This window comes from Aristolochia californica, unplaced genomic scaffold (genome assembly GCF_029961685.1).
Source record: "Aristolochia californica isolate CCGP_79_NKW_82.1479 unplaced genomic scaffold, dmAriCali1.0.hap1 SCAF_7, whole genome shotgun sequence".
In the NCBI taxonomy this organism is placed as follows: domain Eukaryota; kingdom Viridiplantae; phylum Streptophyta; class Magnoliopsida; order Piperales; family Aristolochiaceae; genus Aristolochia; species Aristolochia californica.
In genome coordinates this window covers 34,243,856-34,269,523 of record NW_027182268.1, presented here as the reverse complement: position 1 = coordinate 34,269,523, position 25,668 = coordinate 34,243,856, and the positions used below count along the sequence as shown (strand labels likewise).

Here is a 25,668-nt window from a genome sequence, read left to right as displayed (position 1 = left end):
GGGCGACGCTACGGGAGTTGACAACGATGACGATGAGAGGCAGAGAAGACGATGCGCTGGGGAAAGGATTAGGTGAGGTGACGACGGAAGGAGCACCAACGGCGAGAGGGAGAAGGGAGAAGGAGGCCGAGAGAGGGAGAAAAAAATTTTGAAAGAAGAAGAGAGAAGGGAAGGAGGAGACCAAGAGAGCGAGAGTGCAAGAGAGAGACCAAAATTTTTTTTCATGAGAGAGCAGCATGGGAAATGGTAGATTGATGAAAATTTCCCAAATCTCCCCGAATCTGTAGCTCGTTAATTAACGAGTCGACTCGCGAGCCGTCGAGCCGAACCTAGTTTCGGTCGAGTTCAGCTCGTTAATTTAAACAAGCCGACTTCAGATCTCGAGCTCGGCTCGAGCTTGAGAGATACCGAATCGAACCGAGCTGGCACCGAGCCAAACTCAAGCCGGCTTGGTTTGAAGCCACCCCTAGTCATACCCCCATCTCTTCCGATGTCCCATTCCCAACATATTACTCAATCTGGTTCTCGTCCGTGTGTTATTTGTACTGACCCCGTGAATGAGTTTTTGCAGGCCACTAATTCTCCTACAGGACCGCCTCTACCGCCCGCTGATCCTAATCCCCCTGGTTCCAGTGCTCCACTTCCTACTACTCTTGTTGCTGCTATTCCACTAGGATCTCATCCCATGGTCACACGTGCCAAGGCTGGTATTTTCAAACCCCGTCACTCGGCCGATATTGCTTTCTTTGGATCTTCTGGTCTTTATCTGCACTTCTGACATCCACTGAGCCTAAAGGGTTCAAATCTGTTGCCAAGAATGTCGCCTGGCTTGCTGCTATGGATGAAAAAGTTCGAGCTCTGCAACGTCATCGTACCTGGAATTTGGTCCTTCGAGTTGCTCACACCAATATTGAGGGTTCTAAATGGCTCTTTCAGACCACATATTTGCCTGATGGTTCTATTGAACGTCTCAAAGCCCGTCTCGTGGCCAAGGGTTTCACACAAGTTCTAGGTCTTGACTACACCAACACTTTTAGCCATGTCATCATAGCTACCACTGTTCGTGTTGTGCTATCACTTGCTATTACCCATCGATGGCCTATCCATCAACTGGATATCAAGAATGCCTTTCTCAATGGTCATCTTACTGAACAAGTATATATTGAACAACCTCCAGGTTATATTGATCATCGTTTCCCTAATCATGTTTGCAAGCTTCAGAAAGCTCTCTATGATGGCTAGTAGAGAAGTTGAATGACTTAGGGGGTTGTTATAAGACATTCTTATATCATCGATGTGAAAAAATGCAAAATTTTATGATGGTTTTAGAATTCAAAATTGTTTCTAAAACTAGAAAAGCACAAGTTTGAGTTTGTTTTGAAATTAAGCTGTAGACCTTAAGTCTTGGTGAAGCCTATAGGTTTGATTGAAAGGAGAGACAGCAACACATTCTCTCACTATCTTCTACTACTCGTTAGCTTTCCCTCATTTACTCTCAAGCTTACTCTTTGGAAAAATCTCTCTTAAATTTCCTCATATTGAAAGTTGGTTTGAGATTTTTCTTCAATTCTTAGTAAAATCTATGAGAAAAAGCCTATGTGTGTTTGGTACTCTTTCAAAATTTACCTAATTCATGGCTTCACTTCATGTGCATAACATCTTGATCAAACTAGTATAAATGGGAAATGAAATCATCTTGTACAAGCAATAACGAGATGAGACGATACAAATAATTCTCTGGTTTTTTTTCCTTTTCGATCAGTCGAGTAGCTATTAGCAAGTAGCGACCCACTACCCACCCCTACCGTCGTTCGAACGCCTTCTCTTCGATCGTCTCCAATATGGGTTTCCACGAGCCGACTCTGCACGACAGTCTGCCGCGGTTCCGGACCTCGAAAGTACTACTTCCCGACGCTGCTACTGGTTGAATTCGCTTCGCACTCGGCTGGAAGAGACCGCCGGGTAGCGTCGACTTGGCGGAGAGCCGGCGGCTGCGCTTGGCAATGGCGGAGAGGCGGGCAGCGAGGTGAACGAGGTCGGTAGGTGAGGAGGAGTCGGTCTGGAAGATGGAGTGGGGTATAAGGAAGTAGAAGCGGCCTCGCTGGAGAACATCTTCCGGACGGAGCGGCTGGGTTCCGAAGGAGAGAAGATGGGCTGTGGAGCAGAGAAAGAAGATCGGGGGCTCGGCGTCGCCCACCACATCCCGGACCGTGACCGGTTCGTTGAAGTCCTCAACAAAGCCGCTGACGTGGACCACTCGTACCCAGTCGAAGGAAGAAGACGACCTCCATGGGATTGGGAAGCAACCCATCTGAACTGAAACTAAAAAGGAAAGCTCTACCCTTTTACGGAAGGGAGATCGCCGTTTCCGTTTCTTTCTTCTCAAATCGTCTGTGAAAGACTCTCGTTATATACAAGAATCGGAGGGCGTGTGTTCTCGCAGTGATTAATTAACCATAAACGAAGGGGATTAAATTAGCACTGCTTGGGTGGAATCTCACATTAGAAGGCAACTAATAAAAGAATGAAAAGTCAAGAGGAAAGATGAAGTCGGTAGAATGAATATTAAAAGTCAAGTAGACTCATTAATGTGCGGGACAAAGCAGGAAGGAACCCCACTGGCTCTCACCTCCTCACAATCTGAAGATCTACCTGCAAATTGCAATTGAAAACCTATTTTTCCCGTTCATACGATGCAATTTTGTCTGCCCTAGCCATTACTAACGCCACTGTTTTTCCACATCTCTTTATTGGATGATACCGTTACTAGTGTCGTTGTTCTTCCACATCTCTTTACTGGATGATGCGATTCCAACCGCCCCAACTTCTACCAATGTTGCTGTTCTTCCTCTTCTTGAACACCAATCCTCTCGGAGCTTCATCTTACAGGGATATAATAGAAATAAGAATAATTATCAAAATACAAGTACCGAATAAACTCAAATTCAAACTCTAAAAAATTGTAATATATATACATTGACTATTGTAATTCTATAATACCTGTCTCTTGAGTACTCTAAATTCTATATTGGGCAAGTAAATAGGGTAGAAACGTCATTGTAAGAATGAAGATGAATGGAAGAGAGATTTCAGAGGTTTAAATGCAAAAAGTGGGAACCTTTTTAAGCTTAGCTGGTAAGATGGGACGCCTACAGTTTGTATGGTGTCGTCAAGTCTGACCAAAAGGTTCTTCCTGTAGCTTTGTGAGCTTCCGTTGGCTTTCGAAAAGTGGGCATAACCTATCTTTATCATTACTGGGACCGTAGGACGACTTCCATGCAAACCCGAAGCTCCACAATGTGCCGACCAAACTGAGGGAGAGAGGGAAAGAGAGTATTCAGGCCCTCTGCTCCGTTCGCGTGAATGGATAACCTTGATCTTATTGAAACGCCGAACCTTTCTAATAAATCGAATGGAGAGAGAATCCTCTTTAGACTTTAAGCGAAGGAGTTGGTAGAATTTAACCCACTCGCCTGCCGCATGATTTCTTCCATCGTTTTATGAGCAAATCATTGGTCTCTTTCCTCCTTTTCTATCACATTCATTTCCTTAATCTTTATCTCTTCTTATCTTTCCGTCTCTTTCTTGTTTGTTTCAGTGTTATTTTATTTTACTCCTGTGTTGAAAAACATGTCTAGATGTCACTCAATCTGACTAGAAAGTCATTCAAAATACTATATTTTTCAGAATGAGATTATTTCAAAATAAAGCTTTTAAAGTTGTCTTCCTACTCAGAGAGAGAGAGAGAGAGAGAAAAAAAACAGAAAATGAGGGCGTTGAGCAAAGGCACCAAACTAGCAGCCAATGAAGTCTTAAGACGTTTTCCTCTTCTACTCTGTTATCACTCCATTTTAACTGTGTACAAAGAACGATTGTTTTCAAGTTCCCTCCCCTAACAAAACAGAAGAGGAAGAAGAGTTACTTGACCGCAATATATGGCAGATGAAACTAGAAACAAGTTTTTAAAATTTTGATGTTTAAAATTTGGAATAATATGAAGCCAAATTACAGGGAAAAAAAGAAGATAAAAACGAGATGAGAAACAATGCCTTTAACTAAGGGTTGCCTACTCCGGAAGCTGGATAAACCCTGGTCAGGAAAGGAAACTATTAACCTCGCCACCGCCAATCACTTGCCCCTTTTTTGTTTTTTTGTTTTTCTGAAACTGACAGGCACTTTGAGCTTGGCAGTTTTGCAATTTACAACAATTTATATAATCTAAACTTGGGGGTCGATCGATCGACCAAAGAATGATGACTGCAGAGGGTGGCATTGCTCAAATAGATGTATAATTTGAGAAATGGTGCAGCAACGGCTCAAGTGTTTCCGGATAAAATTTTCTTGCAAACAAATAGCATGGCCTCTTAACCCCATTCCACAAGCATGGTTTGAGCTGTACTTCTTTCTGCAGGTAGATAGACACGGTGAATCATCAATCGTTTTTGTCTTCATATCTTAGGACAGAAGTGCTGAAAAATCACAAATCCTGCACAATCTTTGAGTGCAGGATCTCCAAAAAACGCTTAAATACCTCATTTGAGAAGTGACACACAATAAAAGGAAAATGAAAGACAATGATAGTTCCCACAAAGATGCATTGGTAGTTGGATGATAAAATAAGAGTCAAATCAAGGAGAATTATCGATAACCGTGAAGGAGTAATCCGATTTGCTGGAGCCTACCAAAACTCAAAACTCTAAAAGGCCTCCAAGTACAGCGTACTGCTACTCAAAACTAGTTTATAGTCCAAATGGGCATGTATGAGAAGTATGCACATATACAGAAAAAACATTTTAATGAAGAAAAACAAGCTCCAATTGCCCCCACAGATGAATAGAGACCAAACAAACTCATGTTTATTTAGTTAACCTAATGGACGTTTTACTGTTCATTTATCTCTTTTTTATTTTTTTATTTGGTATAAGCAGTCCGATTATTATTAAACTGATGACAAAGTAAAAAGTACAGAGCGACAAAAGATATAATTGTTTTTTTCACATTACTTAGGAACTAGAAAATTAAAGTTCAAAGCTTAATGTTCACATGCCTTTGTTTTTAGTAAATGCATAATTGGTTACTTCAACTCCACCAGTCGATTGAACATCAGTAGAATGGAGGCTTCATTTGCCTATGAAGGAATAAGGCCTTGACACAGATGATGATGATGATAGTCTTGAGATATTACTATGTCATTATACTACTATATCTAAATGTTTTATTATGTTGCTATATCGTTAAATTACTATTATGTGCTCATATAATAAATATTGTATTCATTTCAAAAAATAAATAAATATTGTATTATTTTAACAGGACAAACAGATATGCTTAAAAAAATTTATGAAAAAAAAAAAATTGTGAAGACCACTTTCATATAATGCTGTTCTCTAATGATCAAGTAAAATCGGTTGTAGATACAGAAGAAGAATGATCCATGAGTAGCGATCAATAATTCAAATTATTGTAAAAAAAATGCATAACCATAAATGAGGAAAGGACAGTTTATGATTATATTAAAAATGTTTTATTGAAATAATAGTCTAACGGACATGGAAGAATAGTAGAAGACCTACCTTTTCATCACTGGTGACATGCACGCTCATATCAATAGACTGCAAGACAACAATAATATCAGAAAAAAATGCAATGCAGATATATTCATCAAGCACAAGAAAGTTTCAATGAAGGCAATAAATCTTACTGTAATGTTGTTTAGGAGTTCAAAAGTGACATCCTGAGCCCTGTATGCTTTAGGATGCCATTTTCCTTCAGACCAATCTACATGTGTGACTGACCAATTTGCAATTCCTTGTGGATCAATCATCTGAAAAAAGTGTGACAGAAGAATTCAGAACATACCACGAGCGTGCAGTCATACAAAATATAAAGAAAATGAAAAAAAAGAAAAACTATGATTAAGTGAAAAATATAGTCCAAAGTTATATGGACTGACATGAAAAAGTGTGGGCAAATAGTGCTCATCTGCATAGCAATTTCGACCTTCCATTCCTGGCTGTGAAAGTGAAAACATGAACTCATCATGAGTTGAGAATTTTACAATGTGGGTTAACAGCAAAGCATCCATACCAAACAAATCATCTATAGATACAATAATAAAATTAGAGCATATCCCAAGTCGATCACAAAAATGATAATTTTAGTAATTGCACTGTCATCCAAACGGTACTCTAGAAAGTCATCATCAATTTCTTACTCAGTACTCACAAACTCATTAAAAATTGATCTGTATGTTTAATTTATTAGTTTTTTTCTAAAATGAGGATCCAAACAAAATTATGGGCAAACTCCAATGCGTAATAAAACAATGAGAAATAGGTTTCATCAAAGAAGAAAAAATAAAGCCAGCTGAGGAGAGAGAAATACAAAAACAAGAAAAATAAAAACCAAATGATCTACTGAACATTATTCGATAAGATTTTGTTATAAGCACTATTACATGATGTGCTGATACTCTTAGCCAAGGAAGTGGTAAGCTCACTCTCATCTTACATCTTATTTGCTAAATTGCTTCCAATCAAGAAGGACTCAGAGAAATTGTCACTATAGACTGAGCCCCTGAAGAAGAGCATGCTGGGCTTCTGCAGAGTCATAATGACCCAAGTGTACATGCAAATGTTCCCTCACAGAGTCTTGCATGAAACCATCACCCTTCGTGTGCCAGATTACCTATAGATAGGTATAAGAATTGCTTTGAGCAAGCACACTATAGGAGAAGAACCTCCATCCCAATGCACAAATGAAACTAGTGTACTCCAATCACCCTGATTATAGGGACAGGTAGATGTTCAAGACATGAGATGCCTCAACAACTTCATTCTCAGAGAAAATGCTACTCATTTATAGATACCAAGCTCTATTACTTCCATCAAGGACACTAGCTAAACAGTAAACCTTCAACACAAATTTCCTACCAAAATTTTGTGTAATATTCATTTGTAACGAGAATTTGAAAATCTAATGACGACATTCTCATTCAGCTTGCAAATGCCAGATTGCAAAATGTTCACTCGTACAAAAACTGTCTCAAGTTGCCGTTAAGGAAAGAATGCCAGTTCATTTAACCTTCTTCATTTTAAAAAAAAAAATTATGATGCTTCGGAGGAAATTCATTATGAACAAAGAAGCATGCACTTCTTTACTGGAAAACCACTGGAAATCGTTCGACATTGCACAGAACAAAGAAATTCATATCAGATATGCTTAATAAGTAGATGACACCCATTATTTCTTGAGAACACAATCATTAGGAGAAATAAAATAAAGACACCATGTGCCTTTCATTAATCTGAGATTCTGGCACCCTAAAAAATCACAACCTCGCTTTATAAGATTAATCTTATTTAACTATTATCAGCAAATTGTCCCAGTCATTTAAATTGTCAAACAACTAACCTCTCATTATCCACTATAAAATACAAAAACAAGTATTCTGAGAATAAACACAACCATATAGATGACCATGTGCTCAATCAAAAGGTTTCTTGGACTAGCTCCTCTCTTATGTTTCTAAAGATTAAACCCAAAGAAATTGATGTAATGGACAATTCAACAGCTTTACAGAAGAAAATAAAAAACAATGCAGACAATTTCATTGTAAATAACAAAAAACAGAATCAGAAATAAAAGTTTCACAATAAAAGTCATATCTTGACAAAGATTATACCTTGCAGTGAAGCTTAAATTTTGTGTAATAGAGGGCATCCGTCAAAACTACCATTGCATGCCGGCGTGTCATGGAGAACCACTGCAATAGATAACAATTAGATACCATTGAAATCCGGAATAGGAATGATTCTAGCCACGTTGAGATCACACTTAGTGCCAACGTGTTGCTGAAGAAACTAATTTCAGGGGCATGATGAGGAGAAAATAATAAAGAAACCAGACAGACATACTCATCAATGTCAAGAAGATTAACAAGGTCTGCATCTTCATCTCTAAAGAATTATTGTAACTTCCCAAATGTGGCATTAAACTGACACTTATTGAGGAAAAGAAAGTTGAACTCAACCCACAAAAAGCTTTTAAGTCCTATTTCCATGTATGGGCAAGTTTGCTGCCTTGATTTCAATTAGGTGGTATAATCGTAAATTTAAAGTGAACTACATTTTCACAAATGATAATAAAACTCATAACGTGAAAAAAAGGATTTTAGGCTAGACATAAGATTTGAAACAAGATGACAGTGCTGTCATGTTAAAAAATAAGACCCTTAAGATTGTAGAGTATGTCTTCGCCTCTATGAGCTTTCTTTGTGACTTCTTTAGGCCAACCTCAAATGGACACTCACCCTTATTTGACTAAATTAAACCCCACTCCAGAAAAACGGAATTTGTGCTCTACCTCCTAGTAGGTTTAAACTTGGAGCTTTTATTTCAAAATGAACTCCAGTTACACAAAGAAATAAAAATAAAAATAATAATGATACAACACAACAACAACAAGAAACATTTAGCTAGCACTGTTACTGTCAAACAGCTGGTCCATTCTGAAATTTCTGATTTGAAGAAAAAATTCACTCCATTGATTCTTCCATCATGTTAAAGTAATTTACGTAGCTCATAAAATTTTTTTGATTCTTTTAACACATACATAACTCATACTGTTGAAGTACCAACAGTAGACAATGATGCTACCGTGGATTTTTTATTTTTATTTTGAAATGATGCTGCTACCTTGGATATTATAACAACAACCATGAAAATGAATAGCTTTAGCATTCAGAACCATGATTTCAGAGAACATAGTATCAGGTAAAGCACCATATATCCCAAATTCTGGAACAATATACCCAAGATGTCTGAGTTAAATGATACCTCTGGTCCTTCTAAGACAACCTCGTATCTCAGCTATCTCGAAACATGAGATATCTCACCCGAAAAGTGACATATATCAGCAAGATATTGAACTATTTTTAAAACATTTCAAGGTTTTTATTGAGAAGGAACAAATGGGTATAGAGATTTTCATGCTGCATGTTTATGTAACCATTCATTGTGAGCATACCTGTGCACCCTTTCTAAAAAACTTCTTCTCAACTTCAGGCAGCATATGTTCTATATACCTGCCCGTCCCATGAGGACCAGGATCCTCAAAGCTGAAAAGAAAATATAATGATTTAGTAAGTGGAGCAAAGGCAATAAGCAGCACATTTAGAAGAGACTTGGATAACATTTCAAGCAGATATGAGGTGGTAAAGCAAATAAAATGAGAATAAATAGAGTAGGAGCAGTTGAGATGCTGAGCTTTCAGGACTAAATCTTGCAACAGAACTGATATTTGAAAGAAATGATCATGCAGAACCTTGTCAAACTTACCAGTCAACAAAGCTGATATTTGTGTCCATTAGATAGTTATACACATAATCAAAATTGTGAAGTGGAATACAACTGCAGTAAAAAGACAAAAGGCTGCTCAGTACTGCAAAAGCAACTAAAACAAGATACGGTAAGAAATAAGTCAGTTGCTCACCTGTCAGAAAGCAATACAAAATGCTGGTTATCAGCGTTTTGAAGTGCACTTGCCAAAAGTCTCTTTTCCGCATCAACCATTGAATTTGTTCCCCACACTACCTGGTGGTAGTTGTCAAAGTTTTAGTGACTCCAAACAAGTTAATCATTTGGTAAGGCTGGAAACTAGCTGACATAAAGAAAATTTATTGTTCCTATGGTGAAGAATAAGGGAGAAGTTGTTGCTTGAGGATTAATTTGGGTTATATCACTACAAATAGCTACACGTGTTCCAAGATCTCTGATAAAGAGACAGCTGGAAGCAGGCATTGGCCTTGAGTGTGCCAAATGAACCAAGTACTAGCTTGACATGTTCCAAGATCTCTTGTAAAGAGACACCTGGAAGCGGGCATTGGCCTTGAGTGTGCTAACTGAACCAAGCACTAGCTAGACATGTTCCAAGATCTCTAATAAAGAGACACCTGGAAGCGGCCATTAGCCTGGTCGGTGCTAAATGAACCAAGTACCACAAGATTGCAGCCTCAAACCTTCAAGTTATGGGGAGCTCCCTGTTTTTTACAGAAAGGATACAGAAAAAAACAGAAGATATTGGGGGTATGGAAAGAAGTTTTTGATTACCTTCTCACTATGGATCTCCCGACCAACAAATAAGGGACTTGTGTGTCTAGGTTTTTCTCTTGATGCATGTATATAGATAGAGAACCTGTCCTCATGACCCTGATAAATAGAGAAAGAAACAAGCATAATCAATTCCAAACAAACTCCAGCAACTACATGAAAAACTATATAATACATTTGGAATAAGTAGCATTTGAACTAAGAGAAAGAGAAATTTTAATAAAATGAAGAAAACCGGCCAAGGAAAAAATTCTGACATCTTATTCTCTGACTGTCACCAATTACTGTGCTACATTTCCAATAAGACACCAGAATCTACTATTCCAAGAGAATTTTATTGTTCATAAACTCAAGGTATTTCACAAGTTCACATGGCATCAAGACAGGTATAGGCATTTATATTGGAATCATCACCTGACAGCACAAAATGTCAAAGGCAGGTTTATCAAGCTGTCATGATCTTTTTCCCCAAACATTACTATGATGTTATAATCCCATGGTAGATTTAGGTATTTCCATTATATCCACAGTTAACTTGTGCTTCTTGTGGTGGGCAATTCATGAGGGTGATCAGTCCAATTTACCACTAAAATAACAAAAAGTAGAATCTCACTTCATTTATGAATGCGATATGCCAGACTTAAAGAGTTCCCATGGACATGGTATCCTGACTAAAAAAGATTATAGTTGACACAACTGTGTCCACCTAACATTGCATTGTGAATTCCATACCTGTTGAATCAGAAGCCTAGTGTCATTTTATAAATATTTATCCCGCAACTAGTTGGAAGCATCAAGTAGATACACTTGACTTCCCAGAAGCAGATATCAAGACAAAACATATTTCCACATTTAAAAAAAAAAAAGACAACATATTTCCACTTTTTCATTAAATTTTAACTACTGTCTATCTCCCCCTAGGTGAACTCTCCATACTCTCTTATTAATAATAGCTCAAAAAAAAAAAAAAACAACATTTTAATATATATTGTCACTATTTTCTTTTTGTCACTGGGACAAATGCTAGCTTACTAAAAAACGAAAAAGAAATGAAAAGAAAAGAATAATGAAGCAGCTAACTCTAGATAAAAAAAAAAAACTTTAGTTAGAGTAAACTTACAAGGAAAAACTTCTCCCACAGCTTCTCAAAAGGTAAAGATCCTGGTGTCAAAAACATGAATGCAATTTTTGGATTTTTTGGTTGAGTAGAAGGTGCATTCAGAATCTCTCTAATGACAACCTGAGATAAAACCTCATCATCACTTGGTACCCTGGCTGGAATAGGTGGAAGCCACTGCGTAAAAGGACCACAAACATTTGAAGCAAAAAGGTAGCAAGCAGCATATTGCCGAGGTGGGTAGACATAAGCCGCAATCAATGACACACAAACCATGGAAACCAAGACAATTATCCACAATGGCCTCTTCGAAGGTGGTCTCTGGCGCGGGGCCGGCATAATCTGCATCTCTCTGATGCCTAGCCGCCACGCCTTAGGTATCTTCATCTAAGCAAACCCATAAAACGAAAACCTCACAGATCTTTTCTCTCTTCAACTCCCTGATCCATCTGACTTAAAAAAAAGGTGACCAGTCACCAGTCACCACCACTATAACTGGCTATTCTTTTGTTAGATGAGCAAGCAAGCTGAAATAAGAAGAAAATATGATTATTATTAGCAGAAAATCTGTAAGACTCAAGCCTTATGTCTCGACAAGAACAGTATCAATGTCAAATCAAACTAAGAGGACAAATGTTGTGAAATGAACAAAACTATCAATAGAAGAATTTTTTTTTAAAATCAATAGTAAAATTTGTCAAAACCATGAAGACATTTGTTTAAATCATGATGGATGAAAGACCCTCCTTCAAAATTCCCAATAAAAGAAAGGGAAGGGACAGAAGACAGAACAAGAGGTAGAAATTACAACTGCCTTATCCATACACATTTTCCAGGACAGAAAGATGACAATGTAATCTTGAAATGCAATGACTCAATCAGCATCTATCATCTATTCCTAAAATCAATATAAAGAAATAGGAAAACCATGGATTATAGAAAACAAGATTTAAATTCCTGTTGAACTCTGTTGACGTAAGAGTTCTGCAGAAATAATTATTGTCAAAGACATCAATCCAAGCAGAGGGAAAATAATCAACGCACGTTGCACCCACTGAGAAACAAGTCAGTAACGTCAAAATAGATGTATTCTTTCACTCCTAAGCATCTAATAGAGAATGCTTAGGGCTAATCAAGAAGGATCACCCAATTCCCAACAATCGAACTACTAAATAATTAAAAATCCTAAAGTATTAAAAAATAAAATTAAGGAATTTATATATTCCCCATTTCCTCTAGCAGGTCAACTACCAAAATACAATTGATAAGTCTCATCAAAATTCATATGACTATAATAAAAAGCGGTAAAGTTTTAAACTTTTATAATTGCCAACAATAAGAATCAAGCGATATTATCAGTATTTGATTACAAACGAGAGAGAGAGAGAGAGAGAGAGAGAGAGAGAGAGAGAGAGAGTAATTTAAAAAAGAAAAAAAGAAAAAAACTCTCCGTTTCAGATATCCAACCAAAAACTTGGAAGGAGACTTTTAAGTTCTCTACAAAAGGAAAAAAAGGGCATCAGCATGCTGACTAATGTTTGTCCGCGCAACCCGAAAACGAAAAGGTGATAACAAACAACCTCCAACTTAAAGCCGTTTGAACTCCTTTTTCCAGCTATAAAACACAAAATCCAACTCGAACCACAACGAAACGTAAACAAGAAACCACCCAACTCCCTCCGGACCACAAATTCACAACCTTGGAAAGCAAGAGAAACCAACGAGATTAATAAACTCCCCTCCTCCAAAAAAACAATCCAATACCAAAAACATGACATCCAAAACACGAAAACGCAATGACGTTGACAAATCAAATTCGACAAACGAAAGCAAGAACCACATCAAAAGCCTCCCATAAAAAAATCGCCTTAATTGATCGTGTCAGCGCAAATTAAGCACTGGCCACCACTTCGTCCAGACAGTAGCAAAAGATCTTAACAGGAACGAGAGAAAAACACCTGAAAGTCCGACGCCGAATAGCCCGTTCGGATCCAGAGATCCAAAGATCAGGCCTAGACGAGAAAGTATCGTCTTACAATCCCCGAGTCAGTAGCTTGTAGGAGATCTAGGTCAGAGACGAGGCAAGGATGGAGCACGACCGGGAGAGAAAACGAGCTTCCGTAAGGAGAAGCACAGAAAAAAGAAAAATCAAACGCAGTTGGGAAAAAAGGGACCGGTTTTGTTTCGTTTTCTCGACTCTCTCCTCTCACAGTCGAAGCAGTCGTTTCGCTCGCTCCAAAGAGAACAGTTCCAGCCGGCGCCTTACAGTTTATAGGAGCTTCCCCACCGTATGTTTATACGTATTCCGAACCGTATTGGTCCCCATGAATGATAATATTTATTATTAGAATAAGGGGTCAGGAATAAATTATTTCCCTTTTTGCTCCGTTGAAAATAGTGGTATTTTTGTGATTATAAGACTAAGAACGCTACCAAAGCCGATAAGGATCCCTGAGATTTGGTTATATCGTCCTTTCATCTTGTCATCACCCGCGTCGGAGTCTAAGATTTGACAAATCAAGAGCACAGAGGAGAAGAGTAATTTTTTTTTATTATCGATACCTAACTTAGATTGACTAAATTACGATTAGGTAATTCAATGTTCAAAGGCTTGGATTGAGATTTGGATTTGGATTGATTTGGATTTGGAATTGGATTGGGATTGGGATTGGGATTGGGATTGGGATTTAGATTTAGATTTAGATTTAGATTTAATGGAGGGCGAGGTGGATCTCCTTGTTTCGTGGAGAGTAGAGACCGTCTCTGACTGTTTCTTATACGGTTGGAGCTGCAGTGAGCCGAGTGGGTCGCAGTCGCCGGCTTGACTCGACCGAGCAACACGGGGCGGGCTGGGACTGGGGAGTTATCGCGCTTGCGTTGGTTGAATCAGGTGCCGTCAGGCGCCAACTGCAACGACTTTTCAAACACGCTGAAAACCCGAAGCCTTGTCGTGCAAACCTGAGGACTCGCGCGGGTTGAAAGGCCAAAGGGTGACCTCAGATCTGAATTTTGCAGATTGGGATTTAGCCATTTGAGGGGAAGGTAGTCGTGCAAATGACAAATCAGTCGAATAAACAAAATAAAAAGCCTGGTTGACCTACTGGATAGTTGAAATCATCCGAAACACAAGGGAAGATGCATTGCACATGCTCTACTTGGGTCGCTCTTATTTAAAAGTTTTAAGGCTTCTTCTTTTCTCTAGACAGAGTTTGAAGAGCTGGATAGTGGGTGGGTACTGAAAGAAAAATTACTGGGTTTATTTATTTATTTTTTAAAGGTCTAAATTAGGATGTTAGGATAGATGTTTTCAGTTACCATTGCTCGCACTAACTACCATTTTGAAGATAAGTAAATCCTACGTTTCAACCTCTTGCCACCATAATTTCTCTATTGAAACGTGGAGAGGTTGAAATCATGTCTCTATTTGCACGTTATGCGATGTCCCTCAGTTCCATAATCCTTGTTGTCTAGATCATTCTGATTTTATAAAAGAAAATTAATAACAAAAATTATCTTTTTAATCAAATTTATATACTAAATTTTTTATTAATGATTATTTGATGAATCTTCTTACTTTTGCATCATCATAACAAACAGCTGTAAAACAATTGTAATATTTGTCTAAATTAGAGAAATTAAATATTTTAAAGATAATAAATAATCAAATACCACTTTAATGTTTCTTACTTTTATGTTTTAAGTAGTTTCCTATTAGAGCAACACCCTACTTATTTTACAGGACAAGAAGAATTAAACAGAAAATATTCTCATCTCAAAAATCAATACACTAAAATTTTTGCTATTCATTTTCTTATGGTTTTCTGTTGATATAAACACACCATCAGAAAGTATAATTACATAACTTTTTTTTTATTACAGTATAACAACAAATACAAGGTGTTTTAAAAGTATTACATGAACGAGAACCATTTCAGCAGTTACCGATCACTCGTATCAACAACAAATATTTAGTATACAAAATTTAACTTAGAAGCAGTTCAAAAGTTACAAGAGCAACCGCATCGCCCTGAAGGTAAGTGTCAATTCATAGACATCTTATTTGAGAAAAGAACAGCCCACAAGCCCACAAGCCCACAAGCCCACAAAGAAAACTATTAACTCGCAATAACTTATTTAAAAAAAAAAAACATGTGTTCATCTGTACCTACTTGGACTACGTGAAGGAACGCATGCAAAGGCTACAGAACACGATACATAACAAGGGTCAGCCGTAGGTGTCATCTGCTGCAACTGCAAAAATTGGAGCCCGAGTCCATAGCAGAAATGAGCACAACAGTCCACTTGTTCTAAACTAAGAAATTCACCGCATTTCATCCTCAAGGTTGCGGAATCCAGCAGTTAGATCATCATATAGCTTCTGGAACTTTGCTACCAGAGTTGCCTCTCCTTCAGCAGGATCCTCAAACTTTTGGGACCTGCAGTTCCAGCAAGCAATGAATCCAAAACTACCTAACCATTTATAAAAACCCTTCTTAACAATTAATAATAAAAAATCCAAAACTACCCAAGACCAATGAATCAACCTACTAAACTACTCCTTGTACCTATACATATCCACATCTACTCCCCACTCCCCCATACCAGTAACCTACCAAAATATAAAATATCAAAAGGTCCATCACTATGATATTACCCCAAAAAACCATGTTTGAGTACAAAACCAAAAATACAATTATATCATGCTGTTATATATCTTGAAAGTATGTTTTAGTCAGTAAAATAAAAACCATAATAAGCATTGGATAGATGAAGTATTGAATTAATTTTTTAACTGATGATAAAATAAATTAAAGGCCTTATGTGATGTTTCGTTTGACTATCATATGGGAGTTGGGTTGATGTCTTGACAGCCTCTCTTTTTTATCCAAAATTGGAAGGAGGCCAAGGTCAGTCTGTCATGTCCAAAATGCAACCAACCCTATTTGACTCCAGTTGGTTTTCAGTCAGATAAGTGGATTGATATAACTTTTTCCACTCCCAAGTCCAGAGATCACTCCTAGTAGCAGCATAAGGGGTAGTTAACTTACACTAATCTATAGAAGAGATCACCCAATCGATTCTTGATAATACTGTAGGTAAGCTTCTGACCATCAGCACCAGCACCCCTCTCCACTGCCTGCAAATCAAGAAAAGTACAAATCAATATTTTTTTTTCAAATATAATTATTCAAACCAAACTAAGAAATGGACATATAGATTTCTTGCTTCGTAGACAATGCTAACTACAAGTCTCACCTGATTAGCCAAAGTGTTGAAATGGATGATGTTACGCATCATCCACACAGATTTATAGAATGGACAGAACTTATCATATCTGAAACAAAAGAAAACAACCACCTCAAATTAGGCAACACACAAAATAGATAATAATTATGGTTTCAATCCAACATGAAGGCATTGATACTCACGGTGTAAATGCATTCTGAGCAAGATAGTCCTCCCTCAGAAGCTTGGCCGTTTCTAGGATAATTTTATCTGTCTCGGCTAATGCATCTTTACCAACAAGCTGAAGAGTTAAAATGAACACAACAAATGGTCATTTTCATAATGTCACAACAGATCATTTTTTTACTGTTCATTGAGGGCACCAAATTGAGAGATTATGATTCGGGTTATTTTCACTTTTTATTGAAGGTAAGAAAAAGGCAATTAATAAAACTAACGAGTAATCAGGCATAATAAAAAAACTAAATAGAGACCTGACAAGGAACAATAGAAATAGACATCATCCAAGGTGCAGTTCAAGGCAAAAAACACATACCTGAACAATTTCATTTAGGTCATCTTCTCTTTGTAGCACCTCACGAGCTTTTGTCCTGATGGCAATGAAGTCAGGATCAAACTGTTCATAGAAAGATTCTAGGGCCTGCAAAAGATGACAACAGGGAGAGATTCACATCCATGTATATGACATCAGAACATTATTAGTTTCTATCATGCAAGGCTACAGCTACAAGTTAATTACCTTTGAATACTTGGAGTAAGAAATAAGCCAGTTAACAGATGGAAAGTGTTTCCTCTGAGCAAGTTTCTTATCAAGACCCCAAAAGACCTAAAATGAGAATAAAAACAGAAGTATAAATTTGACAGGAACTAAGAATCCAAGTCTTTGTCATTCTGAAAACAGCAAAAACTGACAGAGAAACTGCAAAAACAACAGAAGTAAAAGTATCTTTACCTGTACAATACCAAGAGTGGCAGATGTCACGGGATCTGAGAAATCTCCTCCAGGAGGAGAAACGGCACCCACAATTGTAACACTTCCAGTACGATCAGGACTACCAAGACATTTCACCTTACCAGCACGTTCATAGAATGAAGCTAGACGAGCTGCCAAATATGCTGGGTACCCACTATCTGCTGGCATTTCAGCCTGAAGAGAAACATTTTGTGTTAGTAACCAAAATGGTCAATGTTAATGTTTTGTAATTTAAGAAAAAAATCTCAATTCTTGACAGTAAAATGAAATCAAAGACAAGATTTTCTTTTCAAACAATGAGAGGAAATTTAACCAAGAAAATGAATTGGAACAAATTACACAACAAGCAAGATTATATTAGGATGATAAGAAAGGAGAAAGGTGAACTTAATGATAATATTGCACATATTTGTCTTAACCAAAATTTCACCATGGATCTCAGAAGGATCAAAATAACAACACAAGGACTGTTTCTTTTTTAACACAAAACAGAGGGGAACAGAGATACAACAAAGCAAAACTGCTGAGAAAAAAGTAAGGGAAAAGTAACTTGTGAATCACCTTATCATGTATTCACTAAGTCAGCAAATACAGATAAACCAAAATCACAACCATGTGAAATATTTAACAACTCGTTAGCAGTTGAAGACTTAGGTGCCGTCAAATTAAACTTTGGCAAGTAGGTTGAAGAAAATTTTTGGAATAGGTAAGGTTATTATTGCCAAATGCTCATCTTTAGTATTTTCATACCCAGCAGCAATGGCTTTCTACTTTCCACTCATTCTTTACTACAGAAAGTTACCATTAGAATTTTAGAATAGAGAACATAAGAGAATGAGAGAGAGAGAGGCAGAGAGATGGCCAGGCCAATATGCACAACTAAGTTGAACCATCATAATTTGGTTGATTCCGATACTTCAGGAGGATAGTTCAATAAATGTGATCATATGGTTCTTGACAGATGGACCATGATTTTTGGAGATAGAAGAACAGATGAGGGTGAAGATTTGCAGGTCATACAACATTCATTTTCAACTTTTATGCAGATGACCGTTAATCCAATCAGTGGTGCAGTGATATTATGAAGTAGTAGCACTAGCTGCCTGGAAGAATAAGCTGAGAAATGTTACTTGATTCTCATAGGTATATTGGCTCTTTCATCAGCCATAACAACAAGTTATAACCACACATGACTTGGACCACATAACCACACATATACTGGAATAATGGATTGATATCATGGAATAATCAGTGTTACCTTCCTTTACAGGTGCCTTTATAAGAAAGAAAGTTCACAATTATGTAATATTGAAAAGCAATTACCAGACGTCCAGAAATTTCACGCAATGCTTCTGCCCAACGAGATGTAGAATCAGCCATCATGCTGACATTGAAGCCCATATCTCGGAAATATTCAGCAATTGTGATACCTGAAAAACAACATCAACATCATCCAAGAAAGAACACATAGCAATCAATACACAAAGCAGCCACAAGTATCATATTCCATGGTCGAGAAATGGAACAATACCATCAGATACAAGGTGAACACAGCACAGTTTAATCCTTTAAACTACCTGTACTCTGTAGCATCTGGGTGTTTTTCGTTAAATATTTCTCATAAAAAAAAGCATCCACCAAAGAAATGTCAAATCTATGAACCTTGGCACCAGTTGTTTGTTCTTATACATCAGACAAAAACACACGTGCAGTCATCAAATTTGAGAAAAGGTAGGTCACAAGAGTGCACTAGACAACATGCATGCCCAAAACTGAGAAGCCATTCCCTAAGTTATTTTTCCTTTTTCGAGATTATGATAGACTGTTATGGTATTCAACCTGTCCAGGCAAAGTGCGATAAATATTCTTTAAAGAAGTGGAAGAAGATAAAGTCAGGAGTGCACATCACTGACGAAATAGCCAGAGATAAGCAGCAAATATGACAAATTAGATTTTTTCATATTTTTAAAATCACAACAGAGAACCCTTAAGGACATCACAGGAAAAGTGAGTCCTCAACTTTTGTTTAACAGAATAAAACACTATATGACCATTTCGTTGTATCACAATAAAAATCCTTTGACACAAAAGATTCATAGATACCTGTGTATATAGAAGCTTCACGAGCAGCCACAGGCATATTAGAAGTATTTGCCACAAGAGTGGTTCGCTTCATGACAGATTCCTCACGACCATCAGGCAATGTCATTGTCAGTTGAGGGAAATCCATAAGAACCTGGAACAAAAAAACTCAAAAACTTGAGGAAACAACCAAAAGGAAGAAAACGATATAAACAGACAAAGCAATGAAGTACCTCAGCCATCTCATTGCCTCGCTCCCCACAACCAACATAGACAACTGTGTCAGAGTTAGAATACTGCAGATGATCACCAGCACAATTAAGTAAGAAAATGAAACATTTTCAATCTTTGTATCCTTGATAAGGTCATGACAAACAGGAAAAAATAAAAGAGGTCATGAAAAGATAATTATCTACCTTTGAAAGAGCTTGACTAATGACAGTCTTCCCACATCCAAATGCTCCAGGAATGGCACAAGTTCCTCCAAGTACTGAGGGGAAAAGGGCATCAAGAACGCGCTGTAGACGAGACAAACTATGCGTCAGAGACAAGAATATTTAATGTAAATGTTATGGAAAGAAACACAACACAGAAAAAAAAAATGACTGTTTAGTTTCTTGCATAACCTGCCCTGTCAAGAGAGGAGTATCAGCTGCAAGTTTTGATGCAACAGGCCTCGGTGTTCGCACAGGCCAAGTCTGAAGAGGGTAAACATTGACTGTAATTACATCATAAATTGTAATTTTTAATAAAATGCTAGTTACAGCAACACAACAACTATGTAAAAACAATTCAAACCTGAAGCATTGTAAACTGCTTTCTAACACCCTGGAATTCCAACTCTAGCACTGTATCCTGTAAACATGTGAACAAAGAAAATTGGGTTAAGTTAGTCAGGATGATTAAACTTCAATCAGGATCATGAATGCTTATTGTTAAACACCTAAGCTGCAAACTTATGGCATCTCAATTTTAACTATATTAATTTCAAATATGTTAAAAATATTATTTTCATTTCAAATTCAATTTCTTGCATCAGAAAGCAGTATCTAACACTTAAGATGCACGCAAAATGCCACTCAACAATAGAACCTTCACAAGCATTTTTCTTAAATTCGATTCAAGCCAACAGAATGAAGACAAAGTAAATAATGACTCTCTCATACACAACTGGTATCTTAAGTTGGCGGGCCAATTGGATAAAAACAAGAACGTAAATGGTGCATGGCATCATAATCAACTGGACTGGTTTGTGTAATTTCGACTCAGGAGACTGCAGATTCTAAGTAACATCTACAAGATAATTGTCTGGTCATAATTAACAATCAGATTTATGGCTTGAAGTGCCTTCTGAAAAATAAATTCAAGCCAATGGAAGGAAGACAAGTAAAATGCTATGTAAATGCTTCTCGGGTGGCTGGTATTTAAGAAAACTGCAAGTCCTAAGCAACATCAGGCAAACAACTGCTTAGTCCTACAACCACATAAGCCCTGCCTATTTTAGCTACCTACACATTGAGAAATAGCACCTGCTGTTACACCTTCATTAAAACCTAGAACAATTAAACCCAGTGTTGCCCATATCATATCCCCAATACATATCAGGTACCCCAAATTCTGAAATGTATCAGGGTGTATCGACCTTTATCGGCTGATACAAAGTGTATCAGGTACCCCAAAATCCAATATGTATCAGCTTAGAACTGGTATATATCAGCATTACAGGCAACCCTGGTCAAATAAACTAAATGTATTACTGGTGAAAAGACATTAAAGAGAGGGCAATTCTAGTATGCAACCACATAATCATCACAGACCTGCTCCAAATCTGGTGGATGCAACAGCAAAAAAGGGGAAGTTTCACAAAAATATTACTGTCTAAATAACTTTTTGCCCACAAAAAAAGTCTAAACAACTTGTATACTCATCAAGTATGTGAGATGCATACTGAGTGAAAACCAGTCACACAAACCTTAATGTTGTATTGCCCAGCCGGTGCAATATAGGCGATCTTTCCCATAGAACCAGGAGGAAGTGCAACATGGTGCTGCATCAAGCTATTCTCAAAGACAGTCTGCATGGAGAAATGATAAACATGTTATTATAGCATGGGGCATAAAAATCATCAGAGATGATACTTCAGAGTAAATTGCTTCGAAAATTTTAGAAAATAAATTCAACTTGATTAAACTTACAGCATATAAATCTCCACCAGTAAGAAGATCACCCACCCCTACAGCAGACAAAGCAAAATGCATATCAGGTTGAAAGGAGGAAAGGACCAGCAAGTTCCACAAGAGATATGGCTACATAACAGAAACAGGCATTTTAATTTGATTAGTATACCTAACTTCTTAGGATTGAATTCCCACAATATGTCCTTATCAAGAGCAGGCACAGACACTCCACGAGGAATGTAGACATCACCAGATCTAATTGCAATAGTTTTCAATGGCCTCTGCAATAAAAAGTGAAAAATAATTAAACGAGAAAAGAAGTAACTATAAACATTTGCCACTTAGGCCTTCACTAGCAAAGGCCGATTTTAAAGGAGAAGATTGTGGCCCCTTATCAAATGGATTGGTACATAAGGTTGTTTTCCTCACAAACTATGCAAGGAAAAGAGAGAATTATGCAGCTTTATTCATTTTCCACTTTCAGGTTTCTATCTTTCCCAAGAAAAGATCAAAAGCCTGGCTAACAAAATACCAAAACAATAAACACGCTTACTGAATCAAGAATTTAAACATCTTTAATGGAAATGTTTACAGGAGAGAAAATAGACACACCTGAATACCATCAAAAATGTTACCCAAAATTCCAGGTCCCAACTCCACAGAGAGTGGCTGCAGTAAGAGTATACAGCTAAAAGTTAAATCAATGCTGTAAAGCAAAAAGGAGACAGAGATAAATCTTAAATGTACCTTCCGTGTTCTTAAAACAGGATCATTCACCATCAACCCGGCCGTTTCTTCATAAACTGTCATAAAAGCAGCAAATCTATCAATACTATACAATTTTCACTTTTCACAAACCAGACAAAATAGGATAAATACAGAAATCAACAGTACTTTGAGAAACTGTGATATTATTATGTGCTACAAGAAAGAAAAAAAAAAACAGTAGACCCTAAATAAAATAAAATAAAGAAAACAAGACAAAACGGAGGCCGCTTGCAGGAAACAGGAACGTTGAATACCTTGAATTGTGGCTGAATTTCCTTCCAGACGAATAATTTCACCTATAAGGTTGTCATGACCAACACGAACAAGTTCATACATAGCAGCACCACCCATTCCATCTGCCACCACAACAGGTCCTGAAACCTAAAAATTTCAAATGTTTGATTCTGAATTAGTTAATCAGGTTGGCATTTCAAATTCCAATAATAAAAAATAACAATATTAACCCAACATCCAAGGAACATACGCAATCGAGGAAGTTGTTTTGATAATTCACACAAGTTTTTAGACAAACTATATGTTGCAATATAGGAATTCAGCCTCTAAGTTATGGATGTTTGAAATAAAATACAAAATAATAATTTTTTTCTTTCTGCAGCTTTTTGTAACAAACATAAAGATTATACATTATAGGATAATCCTTTCAGGATGTCAAATGAGCTCAAACATGTAGACAGGATAAACGTTTCAGGATGAGCTCAAACAAGAAGACAGGATAAACCTTTCAGGATGTCAAATGAGCTCAAACAAGTAGACAGGATAAACCTTTCAGGATGTCAAATGAGCTCAAACAAGAAGATAAATTACAAAGGATGTCTATAAACATAAATAATTATCTGCAAAATACTGATAGAAAAACTGAGATACTTTCAAACTTGGAAGAGGCTAAGCATAAAATAAAGAAATATGAAGCTTAAAAAATCACCTCAGCATTTTCCAGAGGAAATAGAGATTACCGAAGCATATAATTACACACTAAATATACTTTGCCAGTTAAAATTTAATTGACAGTTCCAAAGCCAGATAAAGGAGACAGGTTGTGACAGGAAAGTTGATAGCTCGTAAGAACTTTGTCATATTAGATACTGTGCATCCAAGAAATTGATTACTAGTATTTCAACCTAACTTAGTGAAGCATAGACATGGACAAAGAACGTTACTATCTTCATACTAACTAACAGGACAAAAAAAAAATTAGATGATGTCAACAGCACTCTATTGAACCGAATGAGATCCTAAACAGTACTAGAATGAATGCTATGAGTTGATTTACGAAGAGATTAATTCATAAAGCAAACTGAACAGCTCCTGACTTGATAGAAAATAAGGATCAATCAGCAGAAGACAGCGTAAAGGTTAAATCAGATAGATGATATCGTAGAGCATATAACCAGTAGCTTTGTGACAGAAGATAGGCTAATTATAGCTAAGTGTGCTACGATCAAAAGAAGTAGAGAAATAAGAATTTACATGACAACTCATGGAAAGCATTCAAAGAACTGAATTCAACAACGTTAACTCTTTTGCCTCCGAAGTTAAAGAGGGATGGAGATTGTCGGAATAAAAGAAACCAGCAGATCAGTAGAAAAAATCCGACAGTAAGTTAAAACTCCAAAATCCTCCTGAAGTTCACGTTCAGTCAAATTAACAGCCGAATCCGGCTGAAACAGATTAAAAACCATAACACCATAAGTAAATGAAATGGTTGAAAAAAAAAACGCTAAAACCGTCCGTATCCGCCAAATTCAGCCGATAATACTAGTTGACACAGGAACAGCCCTGCCAATACCTTTCGAACATATCCGTATTCACTCTCCTTCTCCGAATCCTCAAAAGTGGTCAATCGGTCTCCGTACGCCCCAGGCATTTTGATGTGATGTAAAACAACAAAATGAGGATCCAACGATCACCTACTGCAATTCGAAGATCTGGTGCCGATCTTAGAGCTCAAAATGGAGAAACTATGAGAGATCTTATCAGTACCACGGTATAAGGAGCTTAGGGTTTTGTAAAGAGTGAGGATTCGAAGGATAGATGGGACCAAGATCCACCGGAGGAAAGTGAGGAGACAAACCAGAGAAACAACGAAGTAGATAGACAGAGCTCACGGGGGCCTTAAATCGAGATTAAAATTATTTTCTGCAATTCTCCGGTTTTTCCCTCTGGTATGATTGACTGATTATGCATCAGAAGATTGGCTGTGCCTCCGTGTGCAACGTTGCCGGGGTATTTTGGTCAAAAGAAAATTGTCAGTTCACCCAATTCTTGGGATGCGTCATATGTTAACATCCTTTTTGGTACACCTTGTGACAAATGTTTGTTTGGTTCTAAACTACAAATATGTTGATTTAATGTTAAAGTTTATTAAAGGAAATTTATATATTAGGGAAGTACTTTTTTATTTACGGACAAATTAAATGTTGACTGTTGTACCCTTGTGTTCCTGTTCAATCTCCAAAACGTCCTGGCGCTTTGGCAGAAATTGAGTTATTATTACTCTTGGTTACCTATCATTTTGATACTAAAGAAAATTTAAAGTTACTAAAATACCCATGAGAAACCATAGAAACTACGGCCACACCATTTGTTTTTCCGTCCGATTATTAGTGAGATAAAAATATTTTTAATAATGATATAACTGGAAAATCTTTTAAAAGTATTTTTAGAATAAGTGTTACATCATATTTAAGATAAATAGATGTAATAAAAGCATTTTTTGGGGCATTTGCATTGCCAAAGAAAAATAAAAAAATTTCATTTGAATGTTTTTCTATTAGAAAAATTCCTTGCATTTATGCTGCAATATGAAATATAAAAAAAATAATTATAGTGCTTTTATGTCTACACTTGAAGCAAAATGAATTTTTTTTATAAAATAATAAAATACTAAGTAGAATTAAGAGGTGAAAGATTTTAAGCAGACATGTGATTTGTTTAGAGTTAAGTTCTTTGTATTATTGAGATAATTACCCTTTTGAAAGCAACCCCCATTCTTCTATTTGTAGCATCATAATTTCTTTAAAAATAGTCTATAATATACGCAAATATAACACCATAATAAAGAAAGAATGACAATATCAATTGGCATAAAGTTTTCTAATCAGATTTTCCCTTATTCTTTGAAGATTTCACTTGTAAATATTTTGTATAGACTTTAAATTTATCTTAATTGTTGAA

The 25,668-nt window shown here is 36.9% G+C and overlaps 3 protein-coding genes across 3 annotated transcripts; all 3 read right to left on the bottom strand.

The window, feature by feature from the left end:
- Positions 1 to 1,801: 1,801 nt before the first annotated feature.
- Positions 1,802 to 2,311, bottom strand: LOC137937347 (uncharacterized). Its single transcript, XM_068782414.1, has one exon. The coding sequence runs from the start codon at positions 2,309 to 2,311 to the stop codon at positions 1,802 to 1,804; it is 510 nt and encodes a 169-aa protein (XP_068638515.1).
- Positions 2,312 to 3,781: 1,470 nt separating this feature from the next.
- Positions 3,782 to 13,451, bottom strand: LOC137936317 (glycosyltransferase BC10-like). The gene is made up of 11 exons (XM_068780906.1): positions 13,185 to 13,451; positions 11,230 to 11,753; positions 10,110 to 10,208; positions 9,493 to 9,593; positions 9,339 to 9,410; positions 9,028 to 9,118; positions 7,685 to 7,765; positions 5,954 to 6,013; positions 5,702 to 5,824; positions 5,574 to 5,612; positions 3,782 to 4,405 (listed from the first exon to the last, which is right to left on the bottom strand). The coding sequence occupies exons 2-11, from the start codon at positions 11,611 to 11,613 to the stop codon at positions 4,277 to 4,279; spliced, it is 1,179 nt and encodes a 392-aa protein (XP_068637007.1). The 5' UTR covers positions 11,614 to 11,753; positions 13,185 to 13,451; the 3' UTR covers positions 3,782 to 4,276.
- Positions 13,452 to 15,180: 1,729 nt separating this feature from the next.
- Positions 15,181 to 24,649, bottom strand: LOC137936090 (V-type proton ATPase catalytic subunit A-like). The gene is made up of 20 exons (XM_068780634.1): positions 24,281 to 24,649; positions 22,728 to 22,854; positions 22,453 to 22,508; positions 22,318 to 22,374; positions 21,875 to 21,986; positions 21,724 to 21,761; positions 21,501 to 21,602; positions 20,327 to 20,383; positions 20,155 to 20,226; positions 19,945 to 20,046; positions 19,762 to 19,824; positions 19,550 to 19,682; positions 18,770 to 18,876; positions 17,426 to 17,620; positions 17,213 to 17,299; positions 17,009 to 17,113; positions 16,656 to 16,753; positions 16,483 to 16,561; positions 16,275 to 16,363; positions 15,181 to 15,662 (listed from the first exon to the last, which is right to left on the bottom strand). The coding sequence occupies exons 1-20, from the start codon at positions 24,356 to 24,358 to the stop codon at positions 15,548 to 15,550; spliced, it is 1,872 nt and encodes a 623-aa protein (XP_068636735.1). The 5' UTR covers positions 24,359 to 24,649; the 3' UTR covers positions 15,181 to 15,547.
- Positions 24,650 to 25,668: the final 1,019 nt, after the last annotated feature.

Bases quoted from the DNA above. Each gene is read 5' to 3' on its own strand.
- LOC137936090 (XM_068780634.1), bottom strand. From the start codon at position 24,358: ATGCCTGGGGCGTACGGAGACCGATTGACCACTTTTGAGGATTCGGAG. The intron at 16,562-16,655 runs GTGAGTATCAAT...CTTTTGTTTCAG, and splicing joins GCTCAGAATGCATTTACACC to ATATGATAAGTTCTGTCCAT. The intron at 15,663-16,274 runs GTAAGTTAACTA...CTGGAACTGCAG, and splicing joins GATCTCTTCTATAGATTAGT to GTCCCAAAAGTTTGAGGATC.
- LOC137936317 (XM_068780906.1), bottom strand. From the start codon at position 11,613: ATGAAGATACCTAAGGCGTGGCGGCTAGGCATCAGAGAGATGCAGATT. The intron at 7,766-9,027 runs GTATGCTCACAA...TATCTATTGCAG, and splicing joins TTTTTAGAAAGGGTGCACAG to TGGTTCTCCATGACACGCCG. The intron at 4,406-5,573 runs GTAGGTCTTCTA...ATCTACCTGCAG, and splicing joins ATGTCACCAGTGATGAAAAG to AAAGAAGTACAGCTCAAACC.
- LOC137937347 (XM_068782414.1), bottom strand. From the start codon at position 2,311: ATGGGTTGCTTCCCAATCCCATGGAGGTCGTCTTCTTCCTTCGACTGG.